The sequence below is a fragment of the Elgaria multicarinata genome, chromosome 21 (assembly GCF_023053635.1).
Source record: "Elgaria multicarinata webbii isolate HBS135686 ecotype San Diego chromosome 21, rElgMul1.1.pri, whole genome shotgun sequence".
NCBI classification, from domain to species: Eukaryota; Metazoa; Chordata; class Lepidosauria; order Squamata; family Anguidae; genus Elgaria; species Elgaria multicarinata.
In genome coordinates, this window is record NC_086191.1 from 13487525 (window position 1) to 13510627 (window position 23103).

Consider the following 23103-nt stretch of genomic DNA (forward strand, 5'->3'; position numbering starts at 1 on the left):
GACTCCGGATCTGCCCCCACCCCGGGGTACTAGCCGGACACTGGCGTTTCCCCGCGCGTAAAAGCGCACGGGGTCCTGCGCGCGAGGAAACGCGTCCCAATGGCGTTTCCTCGCGCGTAAAAGCGCACGGGGTCCTGGCAGGCGGCGTATTCCCTGGCGGCCAATCCCTCCTTCCTCCCTTCCTTTCTTTTTTCCCAAGGAGGAATCGGGGCGGGCTCTTTAAGCGTCTCCTTCTGCTTCTGGGCCCGTCCCACCCCGGCTCAGTCCCCGCCCAGGGAGAGGCAGCCGAGGCAGCAGCAGCAGCAGCGGCGGCGGCTCCGCACGGGCAGCGGGGATCCCGACCCAGGAGCGCGCAGCCATGGCCGGGGCGCGCCCGGGGGTCCACGCGCTCCAGCTGGAACCCCTGCGGGTGCCGGAGACCCTGATCAAGGGAAGCAAGTTCATGAAATGGGACGAGGTGAGTCGGGCCGAGGAGACCCCCCCCCCCCTTTCCCTTGCAAACTCTGCTTCGTAAAAACTCTCCCTTCTGTATATGCTCGCAACCTGAGGAGAGAGAGCGGGATCCCCACTTTGCCGGGGGTGGGCAATCGAACCAGCGGACCCTTCCGGGGCCTCTTCCCCCCCCCCTCCTTCTTCCCTCCCCTGCTCCTTGCTTCTTGGAAACCTTTTCTAGGAAACAAATCTGCCCCCAACCCACTTCGGTGCCTTTGTACCCCATGGCTTTACTTTTAGGGGTACGCAGAGGAAGAGCGTGGCCTGCTTTTCGAAGGGGGTGCTCCACTTCTTCCTCCTCCTCTTCCTCCTCCTCTTACTGGTCTTGCCCCTTTTGTAGGGAGAGAATCCTTAGGGAACGACCCTGTTGGACCAAGTTATGGGGAACCCCTGTTCCTATAAGGAGAAAGAGGTGTTTGCATTGCCCCTTGGATCCTCTGCGCCCTAGAGACGGTCTTCTTTTTGACTCTCTGCATCTGCTCTCGGCTCCTTCCCCCTTATCTCAGAAGACACTCCTAAATTCCATTCCTTAGAAACTTCCTAATTCTTTATATTTATGAGTTTTGGGGAGGGGGCGGGGAGCTGGATAGGAGAGGGGCCCTCCCTTTTCTTTCTACAGACCTTCTTGGGGAAACGCCTCTCCCCCTTTTCCAGGGCTTGGCATCTCCCCCGTCCTCTAACACAGGGGACCCCCACCCCCACCCCTTTCCCAAAGAATCAAACTCTGTGTATAACAAGTGTGGAACCTCCCCTTTTCTCTGTGTACTTCCTTAAAAGAGCCTTTGCCTCTCTCTTTCAGTCTTGGGGACACCCCTTTCCCAGTTCCTAATTCTGGGTTGTTGTTTTTGTGGCCTGGGGTGTGTGTGTGTTTCCTTCCATTCCTAGACAGCAGGTCCAGTTGCACTCCTCTTATTTACTCGCCTCCCTGCCGAGGACTCCGAAAGACCCTCCCCAAGGGCTCAAAGTCGCCCCATCTTTCCATGGCACCCCCTGACATAAGCACATTTCCAGCGGAGCATCCCAAATTCCTACCTGCCATTTCTAGCCCCCCAACACAGAGCTTTGGGTGGCTCCCTAACCGTGAGCTGTCAAAGCACACAATAGACTGGATTTGATTGGTTCTCTCTCCCACTGGCCTCCTGCTTTCCTCGGCCTGACCTGTTCACCTGGCTCCATCTGGAGTAGCCCCCCTACTCACCTTTTCCACATTTCACCCCCCCCCCTTCGGCTTTACCTAGATTTTGGCTTCCCTGCACTAGAAAGATATATATTTTTAAAGCAATGTGTGTTGTCTAAGGAGGCAGCAAGTACGCCCCCTCCATTTTGAAGCCCCTCCATCATGTTTTTGATGGGTTATAAAAGGGGTGTGTGTCGGTGAGCGCCTTTGTTGGCTTACAGCCCCACCCTGAATTTTTTTTCTCGTCCCATTTGCTCTGAGAGTTGCTCTAAACTGGTGCTGCTGGTGTGTGTAAATGTAGATCCGGTATGTGTTTTTAAAAAGACCGTCGGGGAAGCCACTCCTTAGGTTGTATGTAGGAGTGGGTACTCTCCGTGCAGAGATCTGGATGCCTAGGTACCACTGGAGGTTCCCCCCCCCTGTTGATCTGTGTATGCATATGTGGGGCGGACTTGGAGGGGTGTGCTCTTGGGACACAAACGCCCTGGACGTGCCCACGGAGCACATTTGGGTCTGTGTGGGACCTGGTGAAAGTCATAGAATAGTAGAGTTGGAAGGGACCTACAAGGCCATGGAGTCCAACCCCCTGCTCAATGCAGGAATCCACCTTAAAGCATCCCTGACAGATGGTTGTCCAGCTGCCTCTTGAAGGCCTCTAGTGTGGGAGAGCCCACAACCTCCCTAGGTCACTGATTCCATTGTCGTACTGCTCTAACAGTCAGGGAGTTTTCCCTGATGTCCAGCCGGAATCTGGCTTCCTGTAACTGTGATGCAATTCGTTCACTTTAAATCCTAGACCTAGTGCTCCTGTGGGGAGACGGTCACTTTAGATGCTGCTGTACTTATTTCGTTCACTTCAGATGCAGTTGTATGCATGTTTAGACAGAAAAAAGTCCGGCAGGGCACGTTGTCGGATTTTCTGTCTAAACATGCATAGGATTGAAGGCTTTGCTTAATTCGCTCACCTCAAAATGTGGTCTGCCAGCCCTGCTGCTGCATGTTCTGCTACGTGGGCCCATGGACCTCTGCCCCAGAGTCCTGCCCAAATGGCACCACTGCATGGCGGGGGTGGGGCTGGAGGGGAAGCCTGTGGGTGAGAGAGAATCGTCTTGGCATATATGGGGAAATGGGTGGGTGGGTTAAGTCTCAGTAGTGCCTCTCCTGTGCAGCTGTGACGCTGCAGCCTCACTGATAGCGGTTTCTAATCTCGCCACTGAACGTACCTTGCAGGGTTGTTGTGAGGAGAAAGCTTGGAGCCTATGGAGGAGAAGCCAGGCGCGCGGATTTCAGTTCCTCGGTGGAAGAATGGTGTAAAAATGGAATAATATTTATGGAGCCCGATAAAAAATACATCAGGGGCAGTTTCACGGGAGCCCTCATTGAATGTTAGTTGTGTATATGGTGAAGGGGAACGCTGCTAGATCTCTTCAAGGAGTCCCGCTGGTCGTGTAGAAGCAAGAAAGAGGTTTTATTTTCGTCTGCAGGTCCTCCCTCTTCTTTCATGGCTACTGGCAGGGGTGGCCTGCTGTCCGTCCGTCCGTCCCCCCATTCTCTCTCTTCCTCAGCCTCGCTATGGGTTTCACAATCAAGGCGCCTATGACAACAGCGGCGTTGGCCTCACTTCCTTCTCCATCTAACCCCAAAAAAGGAAGCAGGAGCCTTAGGCCGAAGAGCAAAAAAGAAAGCAAAAATAAAACTGAACCAAGCCATGGAAGCTAGATCAAGGCCCCCCCATTCTCTTCTCCCTATGAATCAAAGGAGACGATGGGATGTAGGGGAGTGGAGAGAGAGAGAGAGAGAGAGAGAGAGAGAGAAAAGAGGTCACCACCCCCAAGCCAAGAAAACAGAGGCTGGTGAGGCAGAAGAAGGCATTCAGGACTTGTCTAACTAAGGCAAAAGTGAAGCAAACAGGCTCTTCCTCTGTACAGCCCCCCCTCCCCCCTCCCGGACCCCTGGGTCCGAATGCTATAAGGCAGGACGGAGGAGACAGAAATCCTTCCTCGTCTTTCCCCAGCTGCAAACTCTGGACGTGGCCCTGATGTTGCGCTAATCTCTGTAAGAGGTGTTTGCGTGTATAAACCTTCTACGCTCTGGGTCTGATCCTGTTTGTTACTCCATTCTGCCATTGCATCACAACCCAGATACCTCTTTTTTTTGGGGGGGGGGGTTGTAGGGCAGGGGGTGGCACGTGTAGCCATTGTGGTTGGTGGCCTCCTGCTGCAGGAGGGGTGAACACCAGGTTGTGCTGAAGGCATCAACCGGGTGTCAAAAGTTGATGGGTGAAAGCAGGAGAATTCGGCTAAGAGTTCTGCAGCCCCTGTGGTCTTCTGCATCTTTCTTCCTTTCTTGCCGAAGGATGTGAAATCGAATGAATATTTGCACAGCCCGGGGAATCATGTTCCTGGTGTGTCTGCCAACTGGCCCTCTTTCCTCTCTTTGCCTCAGAAATGCTTCTCAAACAGCTGTGAGGAAAAATACCGCCTCCCAAGATATCTCCCGGGGAATCCTGTCCCTGGCCTGGGCCAGTTTAGGAGAGAGCGGGTCCGTGGGGCCAAAATTGCATGTGGTCTCTGAAGCAAGAATCGCCACCACAGCCGATGCCCACCCCATCTTGAGATCCTAATTTCTCCCATCCACCCCCAACATCCCATCCAGTAAACTTCCTTTCCTTACAGTTTTAAAAACTTCCCAGATGAAGCTCTGGTTGATAATGGTAGCAATCCCTGCCTCCTCTTTCTCTCGGCCTAATTTATCTCACAGGGTTATTGTGAGGTTTAAATGGGGGGACGGACCCCCCTTGTTTACCACCCCCACGTTCTTTCAAGGGGGATCACGGTAAAAACGTAACATAATTTCAGAGGAGCCCCGTGCAGCGCGTGCGAGGTGTTTCCAGGATTTAGCTAGGGCAGCCTGAATCGGGCTTAGGGTGTTGAACCCATTTTGTGGCACCCCTTATTTTGCTCCTGTTATTGGGGTACCCCTCGGCTCTTCTAAATCACCGCTGCTTCTGTTGCAGTTAAAATCGTTGCAGAGCGTTTGCATTTTCCTTTTCTTTTGCCGAACACTCCACATTTTGGTCTGTATACATCCTGTGTTTTGTCCCTGTTCCCCACCGTAACCCCCACCCCGTCTAGGAGAAAGTTCCATGTGCAAGGATCAGATACCGCCCCTGCCTTGGCCTACGCCCTGCCTCGTCCTTCTTTAACAGCCGTTTCCTTATCGCAAGTGGGAGAGCCAGGAACAAGCATGACTCCAGCCCGACGTTCCCACGGAGATAACGGTCCAGAGGGCAAGGGATGAGGGAAAGGGGCGTGTCTCGGGGGTGTTATGTAAGACCGGGGGGGCCCCCCTCTGCGGTTTAAGAGCGTCTTGGAAATGACCCCGATCTGGAGTCATTTGTAGCGTCCCGAATCAACGTGTGTCCCCCCCCCCCACACACACACTTCATGTCTGCCTAGTTTCTTTTTCATCTCCAAGGAAGCAATTATCCAGGGTCTCTGGATATTTAGCGCACTGACCAATGGGGATGCATATGGTGTCCATTAAAATTCTTGTCCTATGGGGTGCCCCCCCTTCCCATATGGTGCTGGAGGGGGATTCCCACAGCCCTGTGATGCCAAGGAAGAGGGTGTGCTGGGAACTTCGGTGTCCTTTTACAGATGATAACAGCGTATTATTTGTCTCTGTGTTTGGGGCGTTCCATACCGACGTCTGTGTATTGGATCTAGGGTGGGGAAAGATACGTTTTTATCTTAGTCTGTTAAAGGTACAACTTTACGCCCAGGTAGTTCGGTCATTGTCTTCTTCTTTTTAATTAAATGTTTGCAAGTCGGCGGGACGTGATACACAGAACGCAGTTAACCTTGTTAGAAAAGTTACGGAGGCTGGGTATCGTGGTGTGTGTGTATGTTGGAGCTTTGATTTGATTCTTCTTTTTTAAAATCAGGTTAGGGTGTAATCCTATGCATGTTTAGATAAAGAAAAGACTACAACTCCCAGCATTCCCCAGCCAGCTGGCTGAGGAATGCTTATTTTTTATTTTTTTATTTTCTTTATTTATTACATTTTTATACCGCCCAATAGCCGAAGCTCTCTGGGCGGTTCACAAAAATTAAAACCCTAATAAAACAACCAACAGTTTAAAAGCACAAATACAAAATACAGTCTCAAAAGCACAACCAGGATAAAACCATGCAGCAAAAATGGATATAAGGTTAAAATACAGAGTTAGAATGGTAAAATTTAAATTTAAGTTAGCGTTAAAATCCTGAGAGAATCAAAAGGTCTTCAGCTGGCGACGAAAGGAGTACAGTGTAGGCGCCAGGCGGACCTCTCTGGGGAGCTCATTCCACAGCTGGGGTGCCACAGCGGAGGAAGCCCTGCTCCTAATAGCCACCTGCCTCACTTCCTTAGGAGTTGTAGGGCTTTTCTCTCTCTAAACTTGCAAAGGATTGCAGCCTTAGGATCCCAGCCTCTCTCAAAAGAACTCAGCACCGCACAGAGCGAGTTCATGGTTGCTTACCCAAGGTCTCGCGTTGAGTTTCATAGCTGAGCGGGGAGCATTTGAACCCAGGGTTCAAAGGCAACAAGTCACCATGTCTGGATGATGTCTGCCTGAAAGTCCTTGAAGAACTCAAACCTGAAATCGCTGATCTAACCAAAAGCTGTAACTGAACTCTCACACCTTGGGAAGTAGCCAAATAGAAATGTGTGTTTTTTTAAAAAAAGGAATCCAGAGAAGATCCAGGGTAACGTGAATTGATAGGAAGCATGATTAAAGCTAGAATTGTTATGCCTGTAGAAGAATAAGCCTTGCTGAGATAGAATTTGCATGGCTTCTGCAAAGAAAAGTCCAGTCTCACCAACCTCTTGGAATCTGAGTATCAACAAGCATTCAATATATACTTGTATTTATTCTTATGTGCTTGTACTTCCAAAAAGCTTTTGATGGGCTCTCGCCAAAGGAAGCGGAATAAACTTAAATGGGTTGTATAACAGATCCTGAATTGCTTAAAGAGCAGGAAGGAGAAAGTGTCTGGGCCAACAGTTTGTTCATAAATTATCTCCAGTTGAGAGTGACAAGAAATTATTCAGGATGGTGAGAATCCAAGTACACTACAGCGATCTCTCCGGCGGGTAAATAGCCAACAAAGGAAATTGGAGTTCAGTGGAAAAAGTTTTTGTTTTGTTTTGATGGGGGAAGGAAGGAAAAAAACATTTTAACATCACATATAAACTGGTGTGGTCTGATTTTGGAGTAACATACTTGGGGTTGCGGCAGATAGCTCAGTAACAACATAAACTTGTTATGCAGCCGCAGCAATAAGGGGAAATTCCTTGTTAGGGTTTCTTTGGAGAGCTGCCGAAAATAAACTGCCAGTATCGTAACATCTCTTGATAAATCTACGGTGCAGACGCCTTTGGAATACTGCGGACCACGCGAGTTGCCCCGTCTCAAAAAAAGCATATTGTAGAGTTGCAGAAGATGGCTAAAAGGAGAGTTGAAATGTCCAGGAGGCTTGAGCAACTCTCCTACAGGGAAAGCTCTGGGTTTTATTTAATTTAGAGGGGACACGATTGAGGTTTATACAGCTATTTCTCTTTCTGACCTAGTACTAGAAGTTGGGCATCATGTAATGATGCTGAACACTGAGAGATTCAGGGCAAACAAAAGACAGATATCAGGGGTGTTGCTAGGCCTGGAACCATCTATTTCTCAGGGCTCTGGATTTATTCCACGGAGCCCTGGGTGTATATTGGTACCCATGGAAGATTTCCCCCACACACACCTCAGCTTAATTGCCATGCAGGTTTTCAAGGGAGATGGCAGCTGGGGTGGGAAGGGTTAACTCTCCTTGCCCCACAAGCTGCAACGCCCCCTCCCTGCCCCCAAATCTTCCTCCATTTGGGGATTTAGTTTAGGGGGGCAAACCTTTTCCCCTTGGTTTGAGATGATCTAGGGCAGGGTGCAAATTAGTTGAAGGATTCGTTTTTGGATGAGGAAAGACTAGCCTTGCTTTGCCTCCTGTGAAATTTAAGTCAGTTCTCTTCGTTATTTCTAAACAGGTAGATATATGCAGGTTTCGTGCTGATCTGTGAACCTGGAAATTGACTAGCATTGCCCCCCCCCCCCCACCGGCACATAGTTAAACTGTGGAATTCGGGGGCCGATTGCAGGCTACTAGCCGTGATAGCTAAATGGTGCTACCAGGTTCGGAGACATTTGCCAAGAAAGGCAATTTGCCTTCACTTTTAGGCTTCCCAGAAATCTCTCCTTGGTTGCTGTGGGAAGTCCAACGCCGGAGTAGAAAGGTCTTTGTTCTTACCCCGCAGGGCTCTTAGGTTCTCCCGGATCCAAACCTCTCCAAGGCCAACTCCAGGTTCAAGAGGGTCACCAGCAAAGTGCCCTCTTGTGTATGTATCCCGCCCCGGCAAATATCCACACCTTAGATTTGTTCTTACTAGTTGTAAGGATCCCGCCCTTTTAGATTTCCCACAATGCTGTGACGTCGCACCATTCTTGGGCCTTGCAGGAAATTTAACATGGTGGCTACCTGCCGGGGTGGGTGGGCTCGATCTGGCACAAGAGTCAGTACCAAGGTCCCATTGGCAGCTGCCCAAAGATATTGGGTGCTGAGTCTAATTCTATCTGCTTTCCTGCAGCCATCTTGGCTTTCCTGTGCTGGAATTCAGGGCTCTCATTTCAGTATTGCTGCTTTTCAACCGTTATCTCTGGGCGTGTGTGTGTGTTTTTTTCCCCTTCGATGTCTCCAGCGATATTCGGCGTTGTGGGGATGCTAATGAAAACCTATTAGCGTTTTCAAATGAGCTACATACGGACTGTTGCTTCTCCATTTCCTAGCCCTGACTTTCCGTGTTAATTTAAGATCTTTGCTGATGGAAGCGGTGGTTAGATCAAAGGATATTAAAAGGATGGATGGAGTTGAAAATAGCAGTCCCTGTAGGGCTTGGAAGAAGGTAGCGAGAAAACTGTTTTGCCCCCAACTTGGTGTGCTTAAACTACAGACTGAAACAGGGTTAATAGTCATTTTGTCTCTCCTAGAGAACCGGAAGTAGGTTCTGTAATAAATCCTAAAATCTACCATTGGCCATATCTTTATTAGGATCAACTAAAATGTCACAAAATAGTATGCAAGCTGTTGGGTACACCAGAGCTCTTAATTAGGCAAGGATGGCGCAAGAAGCAATTAGGGCCAGTGTGGTGTAGTGGTTAGAGCGTTTGATTGGGTCTCAGGAGATCCGGGTTCTAGACCCACTTGGCAAGAAATCCTCCTGCATGATATAGTCAAGATCTACACTACTGCTTTAAAACGGTTTATAACCCTAGTGACAACTGTTGGGGCCCAGGACACACTCCAGATACAGCAACACTCATGCTAAACTTTCATTCAAAACAGTCATTGGAGGAGGCAAACCGTGGCAGCTAAAGGCACAATCCTATGCATGTTTAGACAGAAAATAAATCCTACATCTCCCAGCATTCCCTGAGCCAGTCATACTGGGCTTTTTCTTTCTGAACATGCATAGGATTGCACCTTAAAACCGGTATACACATTTGTAGACTAGTATAGACAGATCTGGACGCTCCAGTTTAAGAACTTGTTACGTGTTTGGAGACCGTTGACAAAGGTGGAGACCACCTTCTGGAGAAGAGAAGATTGAGGGGAGACATGAGAGCACTCTTCAAATACTTAAAAGGTTGTCACATAGAGGAGAGCCAGGATCTCTTCTCGATCCTCCCAGAGTGCAGGACACGGAATAACAGGCTCAAGTTAAAGGAAGCCAGATTCCAGCTGGACATCAGGAAAAACCTCCTGACTGTTAGAGCAGCACGACAATGGAACCAGTGACCTAGGGAGGTTGTGGGCTCTCCCACACTAGAGGCCTTCAAGAGGCAGCTGGACAACCGTCTGTTAGGGATGCTTTAGGGTGGATTCCTGCATTGAGCAGGAGGTTGGACTCGATGGCCTTGTAGGCCCCTTCCAACTCTGCTGTTCTATGATTCTATGATTCTAAGTCCTGTGAGAGAAAGCTTGAGGATATGTTTTTGTTAGCTAGGGGAAGAGTTGGTTAAGAGTTGGTTCAATAGATATCTTCGGATATTATCGCATAGATGGCGTAGGAAATTCGTTCTCTGATGCGCCGGAAGGTAGGACCCAAATCAGTGGGGTTCAAATGACAAGGAAAAGGATTTCAACTGTACTTTAGGAAGATACGAGCTGTTTGACAGTATAACAGGCTGTGTCGAAGATGGTGCAGCGTTGATGTGTCTTTTCCTTCCCTTCCTAGGAACCAACGAGCCGGACTCTGGTGACCCTACGAGTTGATCCGCAAGGCTTTTTCCTCTACTGGACCGGTCCCAGTAAGGTATATATACCCTGCCTTAAACACACCCACACCCACATTGTTCAAACTATCTTTATTTATACACTTTTAAAAAATAATAATAAGTGAGCCTCCTTATCGCTTGCGACGGACAAGCAACCCCCCGGAAACTCTCGGGGGCTTTTGTGTATCTCTTTTATCTCGCAAGCCAGTGGCGACGTTGACGTGGGAGTCTGCGATTTTCTGCGACTTAGGACCTTGTAGGGGAGCGGCGTTTCTCTCGCTGGGCCTCTCGCTGGGAGAGGATGGTGGCGTGCTGTCGGTCCTCCTCTACCTCCCACCTCCACCCTAAGGGGGGGGGGAGAGTGATATTCGTCAGGCCTGGATTGTTCATTCTGCGCTCTTGTCAATGCCTGGAGTAGTTGAGCAAGTTTGGGCAGAATTCTGGGGCGGGAGCCAAAAGGAGAGAGAAAAGAAGGGAGGCGCTGGCCTGAACGCGACCTAAAAAAAAATGAAAATGAAAAGCTGATATAAACAGTGACATTTTTTCTCCTTCTCCCCCTCCCCCCCCCCCCGGGCAATTCGCTTCCATTGCTCCCTTTCAACCCACAATTTGATGATTTTGGTTCCCCTTGAAACCTGAAGGGCGGTTAGTTATGATTTCCGCAGGGTTGCCTTTCTCTGGATTTGGCCTAGTTTTAACGAAATCAGGGCGGTAGAATGAGGCCCTTTCCCTTTCAACCCTCGCGACACCCCTGCGAGGTAGGTTAGGCTGGGAGAATGAGGGACCGCAGCCAAGATCACCCAGGGAGCTCTGTGGCGGAGTGACCCCACCGGCTGTCCAATAAATGTGATAAACTTTCGCTAGCAAGATCTGCAGCGGAGTGAGGGACGACAGCGTGATGTAAAACGGATGCGTGTTGGGAAGGACGTCAGAAGCGCCCTGCTGGATCGGATCCCGGGGCCGTCTAGTCCAGTGGCTGACCAGATGCCCCAATGGGAAACCCAGGAGCAGGACGTGAGTGCAACAGCACCCTCCCGCCCATGTTCCCCAGCAACTGGTGTGCATAGGCTGGGCAGAGAAATCGAGATGGGGGTCATCTTTCTTCTAGAACAGGGATGTTCATCCTCTTTCAGCCAGAGGATTGAATTCTTTTTGGGAGAAGCTCTCTGTGGGGGGGCGTGGCCAAAGCCAAAAGGGGCGGGGCCCAAAATACACAGAAACACCAGCCTGTTTTAGCCTGACGCTCTCACTGCTGGTAATTAAGCCATAGCTGAGGAATGTCAACCTTTTAGAATGGGGTGGAAATATGTAGAAAAGATGGGAAATCAGGGGTGGAGCCAGGGGAAGGGGGCGTGACTATGTGGGAACACCAGCAGTCTGGGTTTGAACTCCAGAGGGGGCAGATTTGGCCGGAGGTTCAGTCCTCTATTCTAGAACTTGCTATCATTTAGCATCCTACTCCTCAATATACTGTTGAGGTTGTCCTCTGTAGCCCAGTTCTCGCCCTTTTCCACCCCCGCAGCACCGTAGCTGTATCCATGTACCACTTTGACCCGTAGATGGAAGGGCAGGATGGAAGCAGCAAGGGCAGTGACTAAATCTCCCAGGAAAATATACGGAGGAGCACTGGTGTGTGTGGGTGTGGGTGTTCCTCTGGCCTCTTTGCCCTGCTTGTGGTGGGAGATGACGTTCTAGCCCACTCAGTCTTCCCTGTCGCTCTGAGGGAGGGAACGGACGAGCGTGTCTTGCCTTGACAAATCCCAATCTGAAGGCGTTTCCGTTGTCGGTGCAATCAAAATAAAAAGCGCCATACCTTTCAAGGTTATGTTGAAACCTGCATGTTGATGGCACACCGGAGTCCCCAAACCTGTTTTCCCCTATAGCCCTGCTTTCTTTTCAGCGCTGCCCTCTTCCCCCACCTTTTCCCAAAGTCCTCCCCACTCTTTTTATTTTTGATTTGATTTGATTTTTGCTACCGCATGGTTTCCCTGTGGTTAAAAGCTCCTTTGCATTGGAAGAGGTCCAGGACAAAACAGTTAGCTTAAGTAGCTGTATATACAGCTGGAGTTGCCTCTCTCTCCTCCTTCCTTTGAGCCAAAGCGAGGCCAGGAGAACAGAGAGGAAGTAGGTAATGTGTGGCAGGGCTGTGGCAGATAGTAGCCGAGTCAGAAGAATCGAAGCGCTGTGTGTGTGAAGCCGACCATCTAATCTGATCCTCCGTTTGGACTGCAACACGCATTCGGTTGAACGATTGGACTAAATGTTTAATAAACTTAGGATACAATCCTATGCATATTTAGAAAAGAAAAAAAAAACATCCTCAGAATTGTAGGACTTCCCCCCCTTCCTAAACACGCATAGGATCGTGCCCTTAAAGTTTCAATAGGTCCGCCTGGCGCCTACACTGTACTCCTTCCGTCGCCAGCTGAAGACCTTTTTATTCTCTCAGTATTTTAACACTTCATTTTAACTTAAAATTTAAATTTTACTGTTCTAATTCTGTATTTTAATCTTATATCAATTTCTGCTCCATGGTTTTATTCTGGTTGTGTTTTTATACTGTATTTTGTATTTGTGTTTTTAGACTGTTGGTTGTTTTATTATGGTTTTAATTTTCGTGAACCGCCCAGAGAGCTTTGGCTATTGGGCGGTATAAAAACGTAATAAATAAATAAATACTGGGCAAGGTATTTTTTTAAAAAATTTTTTTAATACAAGACACTTCTATCAAAAAATAAAATAAAATTGGAAATCAGTATTATCAGTAAATCAGTTTACCCTAAGGCTAAGTTTCGTTCGCACATAATGCTAACCTGTGGTTTATTTAACCCAAGTTTTATTTCACCCAGAGGACCAAATTGTGACCCGAGGCAGGCTAGATTTGGCCACTGGGCCTGACTTCCATACCGCTGCCTTAGGCTGTGAATCTGGCTTGTTTCTACTAACCGTAGTTAAGGTGAACCACAGTGTAGGGTTTGGTTGACACGCTAAACTGCAGCCAATCTAAAATGGGAATGGATGCGTCCAGTTTCCCTCCTGCACTGGCAGGGAGGGGGGCGGGAATGCCTGTGTTCCGTTCTTGGAATGCTAAAAACAGCCGTGTCCAAATGGAACCCATGCCAAAAATCTATATTAAAGTAGTCTAATGTCGATTATATTTAATAAGCTAAAATAATTAATTAAAATGATTCAGAAGTGTTGCTCCCTGGTCCATAGTCTCATTCGCATTGCTTCACACAGTGCCTGACCAGCTGTCAACTGGGATCCCACAAGCAAGACAACAGCACCCTCCCACCCATGTTCCCCAGCAACTGGTGTACACAGGCTTCCTGCCTCTGATACTGGAAGTAGCATCTGTACAGCACCATGTACATCGATGGTGCTATATAAATAAATAATAATAATAATAATAACCCTCAAGGCTAGTAGCCCTTGCTAGCCTTCTCCTCCGGGAATTTATCCGCCCCCCTTTTAAAGCCGTCCAAATGGGTGGCCGTCACTGCATCTTGTGGTAGTGAGTTCCATAGTTTGACTTTGCGCTGTGTGAAGAAGAACGTCCTTTGAATCTCCCACCAATCATCTTCATGGGATGATCCCCATTGGGTTCTAATAGTATGGAAGGTGGCATCAGGTTCTCACTGAGAAATTCGGTGAAATATCACCTGTACATCTTCGCTCTTATCGGAATAGTAAAGGGGTTAGGGATCTTTTTTTAATTTATTTTTTTCATGGGAATTGAAAATCCAGGAAGGAGACCGGAATAGCTCATAGGGTGCCAGTCCCTTCCCTGGTCGCTCTCCCTTTAAGTGGGGGGACATTCCTGCACAAGGAAAGAACAGTAATAATTAATGGAAATGTTGTGTGATGAAATGTAAATGATTGCTTTCCTGTTCCATTACGGAGAGTGGATGTTACATTACGATTCCCGAATTCGAAGGGGGTAAATTGTGTTTAATGGATTGCCTCGAGCTCCATATAATGGATACAAATGTGTGTTATTTATTCTTTTTGTCCTCCCCTCCCCATAAACTAATTAATCCTAAGTAAACTTCTGCAGTTCTATGAAATATGGCAACTGGCGGAAAAGCTAAAATTAATGCCTTCCCCGCCGTGGAAAGGAGAGACCTCGTTATCTAGACTAATTAACGCGTTTCGTGATTCTTGTTAGTGCAAGAGGCGGTTGAAAAATGTGTAGCGTCGGCGAGGAATAAGCATTAAATAATGGGGTATCTGTGTGTGCCTTTCTCCTTTTTTTCCTCCTGCTTACCAGGAAGTTGACATTTTGGACATCAGCTTTATCCGAGACACTCGGACCGGACGCTTCGCCAAGCTCCCCAAGGTAACCGTGATTCTGTTTTCATTCTGTATTTCAATTATTATTTCTCTCTCTCTCTCTCTTTTTAATTGCTCACCGCTCGTATATTTGATTGCATGTTGAGGGGTATATAAATCTTGCAATTAAATAAATAAAAATAAATCGAGGGGGCACTGCCTTACACAGAGCCAGACCTATTTGAAATGCAAGTAACCGTTTGGAAAGGTGACTTTTTTGGGGTGTGTGGACCACGGCAGGGCAGGGGAGAGTTAAACTCCCTTTCCCTCCCCACCTCACCGGTTCAGCCTTCCCCCATGAATGCTACCTAGAGAATAAAACGGTTGCCTGTTAACCGCATGCATGCAATTCATTTTGCATCTAGTTTGGCCGTTAGGGGAACGGCGCTGGTGTGGATGGAATTGACCTTCCTCTACCTATACAGGACCCCAAGATCAGGGAGATCCTTGGTTTCGGGGGGCCGGAACAACGGCCTGAGGATAAGCTGTTGACGGTGGTGCACGGCCCGGACCTGGTCAACGTCAGCTTCCACAATTTCATGACGGTCGTCCAGGATGACACAGCAAAGGTAAGGCCGGGGGGCGCGTCCCTGGCCTGGTTTCTTTCCTCTTCTGTTTTTGAGCAGGCGAGGATGCTTCTAGCAAGGATGATGGCTGCAGAGTAGACGGGTTGGGAAATGTGGAGACAGTGGTGGTGATATTCATATTGTGCCGTCCCTGTATCCAGGTGTTAACAGGCAGGTCTCCGCCTGCAAGGAGCGTGCAACCTCAGGCCCCAAATAGAGCTGACGTTAAATGAGGCTTTGCATCGAATGTGCAGGGTTGTTGTGTGTTTTAAAAATTGCAAATGTGTATGGAGGGGGGTGGGGGGTGGTTGGGAGAAGCTGATTAATGGACTTCAAGCAAGCTTGGAGGGGGAGGAATTTTAAGCAATAGGAGATTTTCTCCTGGGGCAAATACTTGCTTCAGAAAAAGTCTTTTCCTCTGGATGCAGCAGGTAAGGAAAGGGTTAATGTTTCTTCCTCCCCCTCCCCTCCCCCTCCCCCAACATTCATTTTGTGCAATTTGCATTTTTTTAAAAAGCCTGCTAGTTAAGATGCAAAAATGAATTGTCAGGTATTGCTCAGCCCGAAGATACCTAGCACAGAATTCGAGCTTTGATGCAGGGTGGCATATTTGAAAGGTCCTGTGTCGAGGAGGAGACCAGACTGAGCTCTTTACCCTGACACCCTGGCTTTCTACATGCTGGGAGTTTGTTTCCCCGGAAGAGCTGTTGAACCGTGCAACGGCTTCACCTCCTGCCTCTTCCCCCCGCGCCCTCCCTAACTCATGCCTGGTTTGAAATCTTGTTTGGAAGAAGCAAAAGCCCCTTCAGGACTTCCCGTTACAGAGCGAAGGAATGTCCCTGCTCTGTGTGGGATGGATGATTCGTTAAGCGAAGTATTTTATAGAGCAAGACCAGGCACGCTTCACGCTTGTGGGAACTCTTGGTTTTTTTTACTAGAACCCTGAGATCCACCAACCGGGCAAACCGGTAGCTCAGGGCTGGTAGACGTATGCAAAGGTGCTTCTAAGCACATGGCTCAGCCCAGGAATTCATGGCCAGTACCAAATTCACTCCTGGATTCCTGCGAAGTGCTCCTTTTCAGCAACCTAACTGCGAAGCGAAACCTAATAGCAACAACCTAATTAGTTGTTGCTATTGTTAGTCGCCTGGGAAATAGAAATGTTTGCCAATTTACGGCAAATCACCGGTAGATCAGCGCCGGCCTTGCTGCTGTGGGGCAGGCTGGGAGAAGCCTCTGGAAGAACAGCTCCAAGATTAATTTGTCCAAGATTAGAAGCAGGGGTCATAGTTCAGAGGAAGAGCCCCTGCTTTTTACGTGTGGTAGGTCCCCCGTTCGATGCCTGCATCTCCTGGGAGGGCAGGAAAATCTCCTCCTGCCTGTAACCCTGGATGCTGCTTCCAGTCAGTGTCTGTAAACCTGGGCTAGATGGACCCATGAGTCTGCTGCTGCCAGTCAGTGTCTGTAAACCTAGGCTAGATGGGCCCATGAGTCTGAGTTGGGATAAGGCAGCTTCCTAGGTTCCTGGCCGGGTGTCGCTTCATTTACATGTGCTCCGGAAAGATTCCCTACAAACCATGTCCTCATGAGACTGCAGAGAGCTTAGCTTTCTTGCTTCGAGGTCTGTTTCTTCTGGATCTCCTGATGGATTGGGAGATCCATCAACCTCATCCACAAACCCATCGAATCTCCGTTAATGTCCTTCACCGAGTTTTTGAATTTGGCCTTATTTCCCTGGTGCGCTTGCAGTACTCTTAACTTAATCACTCCCAGGCTATAATTGGCTTTAATTTACAGCTTTGTCACTAGCGTTGAAGCCCGTTTTTGTTTCGCTACAGGGACTGCTATTCTCGTGAGTTTGTCGACGCCTGTATTTATTTATTTTTTAAGTTGTCCTGGTTTTTAAAACCAATCTTACGTACTCTGTAAAAATAGCAAAGTTCTATTATTTTTGTATTCAGAGGGACCATCAGCCGAGGTCTCTCAGTGAGAGAGAGAGAGAGAGAGAGAGAGAGAGAGAGAAACCTGTTCACAGCCTCCGTGCCATGCACGGTCTGTAAACGTCACTTGTATGTTGTTGTTTTATTTCCCTAAACGAAAACGTTCCAAGTGCTTCCGCATTCCTCCATTTCCGGTTCAGTGCTAATGTGCTAAACTAGGTTGGCAGGTGTTGTTTGGCTGCAGCGTTAAAGATCATAATGTAAGGAGATGGTGCATTAGATCCAAGTTGGGCATTTTCCTATTGATTCCCTTCTCTTTCCAGTTGTGGACTGAGGAACTGTTCAAACTGGCTACAAACATCTTGGCTCAGAACACCTCCCGGAACACCTTTCTGCAAAAAGCGTGAGTGACTTTGCCGTCTTAAATAGACTCGTGGTTTTGCATACTTTCGGGTGGTTGGTCTCTGTCCTTTCATTGCCCTTTCATTTAGCGGAGATGAACCATTTTATCAAATGGTGAGATACGTCAGTGGTCCAGCTGGCCAGTTGGAAAAAAAAATTCGCTTCCTCGACCATGCTGATGAGTCTGAACTTGCACATCAAAAGTTATCGACTAGTTGTGGGGTTGTGAAAAAGAGATGTTTTTGTTCAGAGGCAAAACTCGAGATATGTGCCTTATTCAGTCTTCACTACAGGGGTTTAAATTCTCAGCGACTCTAGGGGGCACTGTTGAGCTACAGAGAATATAGGGGGTCCTTCACAGAGGTTCCCAAGCTGAAAAGGTATCTGCTTGTCCTACATAAGAAACCAAGATTTGATCGCAGATATAGCGCTTCTTTTAGAAGATAGCGACGCTTTGCCTTCATAACCAAGCTAAGCAGATCTGCCTATTTTCCCCTGCTTTGGGGTGAGAGGTTGTATATTGCCTTATAATAACGAACTCTCGCTTTTGCCCTCACAGCTACACCCGGCTCAAAATCCAGGTTAATCAAGAAGGGAGGATACCTGTCAAGAAGTAAGGTCGTGTTCTTGCCCTCCCTCCCCCCGCTGACACCCCCCCCAATGCCTCGTAGTTCCTCCCCTCCACTTTAATCTTCTCGGAGCTGTCTGCTTGACACAGCAGGTCGGAGCGCTCACTCATCACTAAAGGCCAGTTTCGTTCTTGCGCGTCCTGCGAAAATGCATCCACTGCCGCAAAGGAGCAGATAGGAGCAAGAGGGATTCTTGTCCCCTGCAGAGAGAAAGATAGGGTTGGAAGGGACGTTTAGAGATCACCTAGTCCTACCCCCCACCCCAGGTCGATGCAGGAATCATGCACCATCCCTGACAGATATTCAGCTTCTTCTTAAACCCCTCCAGCAAAGGAGAGCAGTGCAGCCCATTCTTGAACCTTTTTTTGCTAATAAGAAGGCCAAGGGTCCATCTCGGCCTTCTTATTAGCCACAAACAGGACACGAGTGCGAGAGAACGCTCCCATTTGTTCTAGTCCTGTTCTCCTGGGGCAGCAGAAGAGACTTCTGCCTGACTCCACAGCAGTGTGGACACAGCCCCTCGCTCCTTCAGCCTCTCTGACCTCCCTTGTGTTGTCTGGAAACTGCAGTCACGCATCTCAGCTTCCTTAAAGCTTGCCTCCTTTTGTCCGTCCGTCCCATAGAGCCTCCTTTGTATTTCACGTGAGCAAAGGGGTGCAAACAACCAGCTTTCCCCAACCTGGCCCCCTCCAGCGGCATTGGATTACAACTCCCATTCCCCCGGGCTGGGATGATGGATGTTGTAGTGATTCGCTCCGACAGTTTGACAGTTTGAAACAGTTTCCCCTTTCCCTCGTCCTGCAGCATCCTCAAAATGTTCTCGGCTGACAAAAAGCGGGTGGAGACAGCCCTGGAGTCCTGCGGCTTGAATTTTAACAGGGTACGTTTTCCGTCTTGTCTTCCTGTACTGCCTGCTTTCTACTCTCCGCTCCCCTCTCCAACTCTCCTCGTCCGTCCTGCCTGCGGCGCGACTTTCCCTGCAAGTAGAAAACGAGCAGAGCAAGGCTGGGGAGATATTTTTCTCTTTGTGCTAGTTTTTAACTTGCAGAAAACTTTTTCCCCCCATGGCTGAGTATTCTAAAATGGCATTTTGCCACCTGCCACCTGAAGTGGTGTAGTCTACTGAAGCTTCTGCCAGTCTCCCCAGTCCAACGCTCTAACCACTACACCATAACCTAATCTGGCATAAGGCACCTTCTTGTGATGAAGCAGCAATCTAGGACCAAACGGCCTCTATCTATGTGCTGCTGCTGCAGCAACCAAAGTTACTGGCTTGAACAGGTATCTTAGTCTGCAGAGAGCCGGCCGTGCTCCCAAAATCTGTATTTTTGCGTCTTCTCTTCTTCTTTCTCACCTCCCTGCTAAACTGAAACACCTTGTCTAGCTTGTGTTGTCCTAAAAACATCAGAAGAGCCCTGCTGGATCAGACCAAGGGTCCATCTCTGGACCATCAGTCTGTCCACAGAGTGGCCCACCAGCCATTGACCAGGGATGAACAAGCAGGACATGGTGCAACAGCACCCTCCCGCCCATGTTCCCCAGCATCTGGTTCACACAGGCTTTCTGCCTTGAATACTGGAGGTAGCACACAACCGTCAGGTCTGGTAGCCCTTGATGGCCTTCTCCTCCAGAAATTTATCCAACCCCCTTTCGAAGCCATCCAAATTGGTGGCCATTGTTACATCTTGTGGAAGTGAGTTCCATAGTTTCATTCTTCCTTTTATAAGTCCTGAATCGCCCACCCATCAGCTTCATAGGATGACCCTGTTGGGTTCTAGCATTATGGGAGAGGGAGAAAAAATGTCACCCTTTCCACATTTTCCACACCGTGCATAATTTTATACACCTCTATCAGGTCTCCCCTGAGCCTCCTTTCTTCCAAGCTAAACAATCCCAGCTGTTGCAACCTAATATTGTCTAATATCGCTTATTTATTTTTCTCCTCACATCCCCAGAGCGAGTCGATCAAACCTGACGAATTCACCCTGGAAATCTTCGAACGTTTCCTGAACAAACTTTGCCTTCGCCCGGACATTGACAAAATCTTGCTAGAAATGTGAGTAACGAGAGTGTGGAACGGATGGTGGCTATGGAAATGCAAGATCTCAGAAGCCAGACCTGAGGCGAGGAGCCAGGTGTGGGCTTTCCTGTGAGGATTATTGTGGAGGAATGCTGTGTATTTTGGGATTTCCTCTCTTTGGCAACAGATTATACCAATGTTTGTACAAACAGTGATAGAAACATCAAGTATAATCCTTTATTAAACAAGATTCCACCTGGAATCATTCCAAAATCAGCAGTTTTGCAACACCTTTATTAGGATCGACCCAATATGCACGAAGTTGTGGGCAAGCTTTCGAGGTCCACAGCTCTCTTCATCAGGCAAGAAGTTACAAAAAATGGTGAAGGGAGGGGCAGAGGTTGACTTGATGCTGAAGTCATGAAGTCTGTATGATTGGAAACTTAGGATGGGATGGAGGAAGGGGTACAAGTTTAAATGGAACTTCAGGCCTGGGAGTCCAATTCTCCCTTCCAAGAGTCCTAATTAAGCTTCCCCAGATGGCCACACCTTCTCCCTCTGGCTCCACCCCATCCCTGTTTCAGTGGAGGCTGGTGGCTCTTACGTTAGTGGGCCAGTGAATCCACTCCACATTTCAATCAGAACTTGAACGGAGCTGTCCAAGGTGTTCCTTTAGAGTTCCAACTGGTTCTGATGGGAACCCGGAGTGGATTCACTGCCCCACGGACGTCGGAGCCACCAGCCTCCACTGCCCTGTTTTACTCCAACCCCAAACAAAATGCGTTTCAATCCTTCCACATAACGCAGCCTTCCTCAACCTGGGGCGCTCCAGATGTGTTGGACTGCACCTCCCAGAATGCCCCAGCCAGCCGAGCTGGCTGGGGCATTCTGGGAGTTGTAGTCCAACACATCTGGAGCGCCCCAGGTTGAGGAAGGCTGACATAACGGGATCGAGTGGCATTTAAACATCCCGGTTCCCCGTGCAAAATGGCTGAGGCCGCCTGGGTTTATACTCTTCGCTCTGCTGTTCGTTGTAAGGCCAAATCCTGCCCACCCCTCTCGCACACACGCCATCGTTAATTTGGACAAAGGCCTGAGTAACTGTACCTGTCTCCCTGTGTCCCTCCTGTGGAAAAAAAAAAGCGGGGCCAAGGGCAAGCCTTACCTCAGTCTGGACCAGCTGATGGAATTTATCAACCAGAAGCAAAGGGATCCCCGTCTCAACGAGATCCTGTACCCCCCTCTGACGCGGGCTCAAGTGCGCCAGCTCATAGACAAGTATGAACCCAACCAACAGTTCCAACAGCGGGGTGAGCAGTCCCCTTTCCAGGACCTGGGCTAGGGTGGGGTGGGTGATGTTCACATCAAGGCCCCTGGAGCCTCTGCCCTCTTCTTCCCGACCTCCCCGAACCTGTTTTTCTTTCTCCTCCTTTTCTCCCCCCAGACCAAATGTCGATGGAGGGTTTCGGGCGCTACCTGGGGGGAGAAGAAAACACCATTGTGCCCCCCGAGAAGCTGGATTTAAGCGACGACATGACCCAGCCCCTCAGCAGCTACTTCATTAACTCCTCGCATAATACCTACCTCACAGGTACTGTTTGCCAGCGCAATTCGGCGAAAATAGGCGTCGCTGGGTCAACAGCGCCGACCCCCCCGCCAGCGACCTAGCTGCCGCGTTTTGCAACCATGGAAGTTTCCGGGTGGTTTTCAAGGGCAGCCCTGTGTAGAGCGCATTGCAGTAGTCTAACCTGGAGATAACCAGGGTGTGAACGACTCCACTTGGTTCAGAACGGTCGTAGCTGGTGAGCCGACCACACTGGCTTTGCAGGGGTTAATGCACTGTCCCAACACCCTTCGTTTGCTTCTAAAATGGGCCCTTGAGGACCACTAGTTACTGATGAGGACAATATTGGCATAGCTTTCGTGGAGGGATAAGCTTTAGGAGAGGCATTTCAGCCATCTGTCAGGGATGCTTTAGGGTGGATTCCTGCATTGAGCTGGGGGTTAGACTCAATGGCCTTTATAGGCCCCTTCCAACTCTACTATTGGAAATAGTCTGGAATCAAAGCCCTATGAAGAGAGACTGAAAGAACTGGGCATGTTTAGCCTGGAGAAGAGAAGATTGAGGGGAGACATGATAGCACTCTTCAAATACTTGAAAGGTTGTCCCACAGAGCAGGGCCAGGATCTCTTCTCGATCCTCTCAGAGTGCAGGACATGGAATAATGGACTCAAGTTAAAGGAAGCCAGATTCCAGCTGGACATCAGGAAAAACGTCCTGACTGTTAGAGCAGTGCGACAATGGAACCAGCTACCTAAGGAGGTGGTGGGCTCTTCTCCCACACTCAAGGCCTTCAAGAGGCAGCTGGACAACCCTCTGTCGGGGATGCTTTCGGGTGGATTCCTGCCTTGAGCAGGGGGTTGGACTCGATGGCCTTGTAGGCCCCTTCCAACTCTGCTATTCTATGGTTCTATGAAATGAGGCCGACATACAGGCAACGGAATCCAACCGCGCCAAGTGGGCCCCATCCCACCGTTGTGGATTTTATTTATTCGTTTAATTTAGTCTGGTAAGGGGACTGAAAGTGATTAAGCAGAAATTGATCAAGACAATGTCAACATAAACGTCATAAAACGCTACAGTAACGGAATTAGCGGTTATTGGTTTGGCTTTCCCAGAAGCCCCCTGAAGGGAAGGCATCTAACGATGGGGCCGTAAAGGCCTCCTTGAGGGAGAGCTGCCCACCTAGCCGGCACCAGAGAATCCAGTTTGGAGCGGAGGGTTGTTTTTGTTTTCGGTGGGTTATAATAGTTCGCAAATAGTTTGCAGCCGGTTGTCACAGGAGAGCCGTCACGCATTCACGTCCTCGCTTTGTTAAATGAAAGCCAAGAAAGAGCTGGGGGGGGTGTGTGTGTGAAAAAAAATAATTGGCCACTTTTTCTGAAGCAGACGAGAACAATTGCTGTGCGGTAACGTTTCTCCCTCGGTATACGTGAGGGGAAATGGGGTTTTGGGAGGCACCGCTGCGAAGGAAATGTATCCCTGTTGGGAATTGAGTGGGTGTCTCTTAGTTGGGGGACGAAAATGACAGTTTTTTTGGGGGGGGCGGGGATGGGTTGAATTGCCCTCAGGGCGTGGGGCAGGTGTCCCCCAATGCCCTGCAGGCCGGAGGTTGCCCAACTCTTTTCTAATTG

The 23103-nt window shown here is 49.0% G+C and overlaps 1 protein-coding gene across 2 annotated transcripts in view; it reads left to right on the plus strand.

Moving 5' to 3' along the window:
- Positions 1-280: 280 nt before the first annotated feature.
- The window catches only part of PLCB3 (phospholipase C beta 3), a 46004-nt gene continuing 23181 nt past the window's right edge, over positions 281-23103 (plus strand). For both annotated transcript variants that reach the window (XM_063146328.1, XM_063146331.1), the window contains exons 1-10: positions 281-457; positions 9980-10057; positions 14290-14358; positions 14777-14920; positions 17181-17260; positions 17819-17872; positions 18693-18768; positions 19844-19944; positions 21052-21218; positions 21353-21499. In XM_063146328.1, coding sequence (XP_063002398.1) covers positions 359-457; positions 9980-10057; positions 14290-14358; positions 14777-14920; positions 17181-17260; positions 17819-17872; positions 18693-18768; positions 19844-19944; positions 21052-21218; positions 21353-21499 — 1015 coding nt within the window. In that variant the 5' untranslated portion in view covers positions 281-358. The remainder of the gene's footprint in view (positions 458-9979; positions 10058-14289; positions 14359-14776; positions 14921-17180; positions 17261-17818; positions 17873-18692; positions 18769-19843; positions 19945-21051; positions 21219-21352; positions 21500-23103) is intronic.